Genomic DNA, 2,273 nt, shown 5'->3' with positions numbered 1-2,273 from the left:
GTATCTTCCATATCCTTTTCCACAGTAAATATTGATGCAAAATACTCATTTAGTATCTCCCCCATTTTCTCTGGCTCCACACAAAGACCGCCTTGCTGATCTTTGAGGGGCCCTATTCTCTCCCTAGTTACCCTTTTGTCCTTAATGCATTTGTAAAAACCCTTTGGATTCTCCTTAATTCTATTTGCCAAAGCTATCTCATTTCCCCGTTTTGCCCTCCTGATTTCCCTCTTAAGTATACTCCTACTTTCTTTATACTCTTCAAGTCCTTCATCAGGAATGAGGCTGGGAACCTCCCGGGTGGGGAGATAAATGGGAGGGTGGGTGGGGCGGGGGAGAATGTAGCTGAGAGTGCAATAGGTGGATGGAGGTGGGGATGAAGGTGATAAGTCGGAGAGAAGGGTGCAGCAGAAGGAAGGAAAGGAAGATTGACAGGTAGGACAGCTCATGAGTTTGGTGCTAAGCTGGAAGGTTGGAACTGGGGCGGGGGGGGGAACACAAGCCTCATTCCTGATGAAGGGCTTATGCCCGAAACGTCGATTCTCCTGCTCCTCAGATGCTGCCTGACCTGCTGTGCCTTTCCAGCACTCTCGACCTTGAAATGAATTAATACTGGCCGTGTCAGTAATATAAACATTCTGCAAAAGGTTATAGAAATGACAAACTCACTACTCGTACCAGTTGTGAGTGAGGTCGGGAACTGGAAGCTTTGATGTGTGTTCAATGAAATCATAATTGAGGCTCTCAATTAATATTGTGTGTTGTACAGTCCCCAAGCCCTACCGTGTGCTGCAGAACCCTTCAGCTGTACTCATTCCCCATTCTGAAACATCCGCTCAGTATTAGATCTATTGCTGACTTACGTGGTTGAAGGCCTGGTGGAGGCATAAACTGCTGAATTTGTTGCAGGTAGACACCTAGTGCTGTCAAAACAAAAAAAATCAAAATTCTTATTGAACAATTACATTTTAATAGTTGACACTTAGCTGACTTTCTATGATAGCAAATTTTGGAATCCAAAAATATTTTGATTCTCAAAATTCCTTGGGAGCTTATTCAAATCTTTTACCTGATAGCAACGTGGAGAGCTGAAAATGTGTTGCTGGAAAAGCGCAGCAGGTCAGGCAGCATCCAAGGAGCAGGAGAATCGACGTTTCGGGCATGAGCCCTTCTTCAGAAATGAAGAAGGGCTCATGCCCGAAACGTCGATTCTCCTGCTCCTTGGATGCTGCCTGACCTGCTGCGCTTTTCCAGCAACACATTTTCAGCTCTGATGTCCAGCATCTGCAGTCCTCACTTTCTCCTAGCAACGTGGAGAGGTATAGTAAGTGTCAATTCAAAGGCCAAAGTAATGTTCTGTGCACCTGAGTTTGAATCTTGCCATCACAGATGGTGGAATTTGAATACAATAAAAGTCTGCAATTAAGAGTCAAATGATAACCAGGAATTGTTGGGGAAAAACCCATCTCGTTTTCAGGGATGGAAGCTGCCATCCTTACCTAGTCTGGCCTACATGTGGCTCCAGACCCACAGTAATGCAGCTGATTCTTAGCTGTGCTCTGGGGAATTAAAGGATGGGTAATACGTGCTGGTCTAGCCAGTGATGCCCTCATTGTGTAAACAAATAGAACAAAAAATACTAAAATAGCTGAGGGAAGGCTGGAGTTTGTTCAGGTGAGGAGGGAGTGAGGAATATAAAACTGCCAGGAAGAGCATCTTTCAACATGTAAAAAGGAAGAGAGAAGTCAAGGTGAATCTCTGAGAAAATGAATCTGGAGAACAAGAAAATAGTAGAGGAGTTAAGCAGACATTTGCATCAATCTTTAAGTGACTTCGAACATCCTTTAATAAGGAAAAATATGGCGGAGGAATTCAGTTTCATCACAAAAGAGGTAGCATTAGACAAACTAATGGGCTAAAGGCAGGTCAGACCCCTGGCCTTGATGGCTTGCATCTTAGGATCCTAAAACAGGCAGCTACAGAGGTAGTGAATAAAGAACAAAGAAAATTTACAGCCCAGGAACAGGCCCTTCGGCCCTCCAAGCCCAAGACGATCCAAATCTACTGTCTAAAGCTGTCGCCCAATTCCTAAGCATCTGTATCCCTCTGCTCCCCACCTACTCATACATCTGTCCAGATGCACCTTAGATGAATCTACCGAGCCTGCCTCTACTATCTCTGCTGGCAACGCATTCCAGGCACCTACCACCCTCTGTGTAAAGTACTTGCTGCATATATACCCCTTGAAATTTTCACCTCTCACCTTGAAAGCG

General features: G+C 44.7%; 1 protein-coding gene across 1 annotated transcript in view; it reads right to left on the bottom strand.

Moving 5' to 3' along the window:
• LOC122550341 (skin secretory protein xP2-like) overlaps positions 1-1,954 on the bottom strand; it is a 131,425-nt gene extending 129,471 nt beyond the window's left edge. Inside the window, exons 1-2 of the mRNA XM_043691069.1 lie at positions 1,933-1,954; positions 864-923 (exon numbers count right to left, since the gene is read on the bottom strand). Of these exons, the coding sequence (XP_043547004.1) occupies positions 864-923; positions 1,933-1,954 (82 nt within the window). The remainder of the gene's footprint in view (positions 1-863; positions 924-1,932) is intronic.
• Positions 1,955-2,273: the final 319 nt, after the last annotated feature.

The sequence above is a fragment of the Chiloscyllium plagiosum genome, chromosome 5, assembly GCF_004010195.1.
Source record: "Chiloscyllium plagiosum isolate BGI_BamShark_2017 chromosome 5, ASM401019v2, whole genome shotgun sequence".
Classification (NCBI taxonomy): Eukaryota; Metazoa; Chordata; class Chondrichthyes; order Orectolobiformes; family Hemiscylliidae; genus Chiloscyllium; species Chiloscyllium plagiosum.
This window is presented reverse-complemented; position numbering and strand designations above follow the sequence as displayed.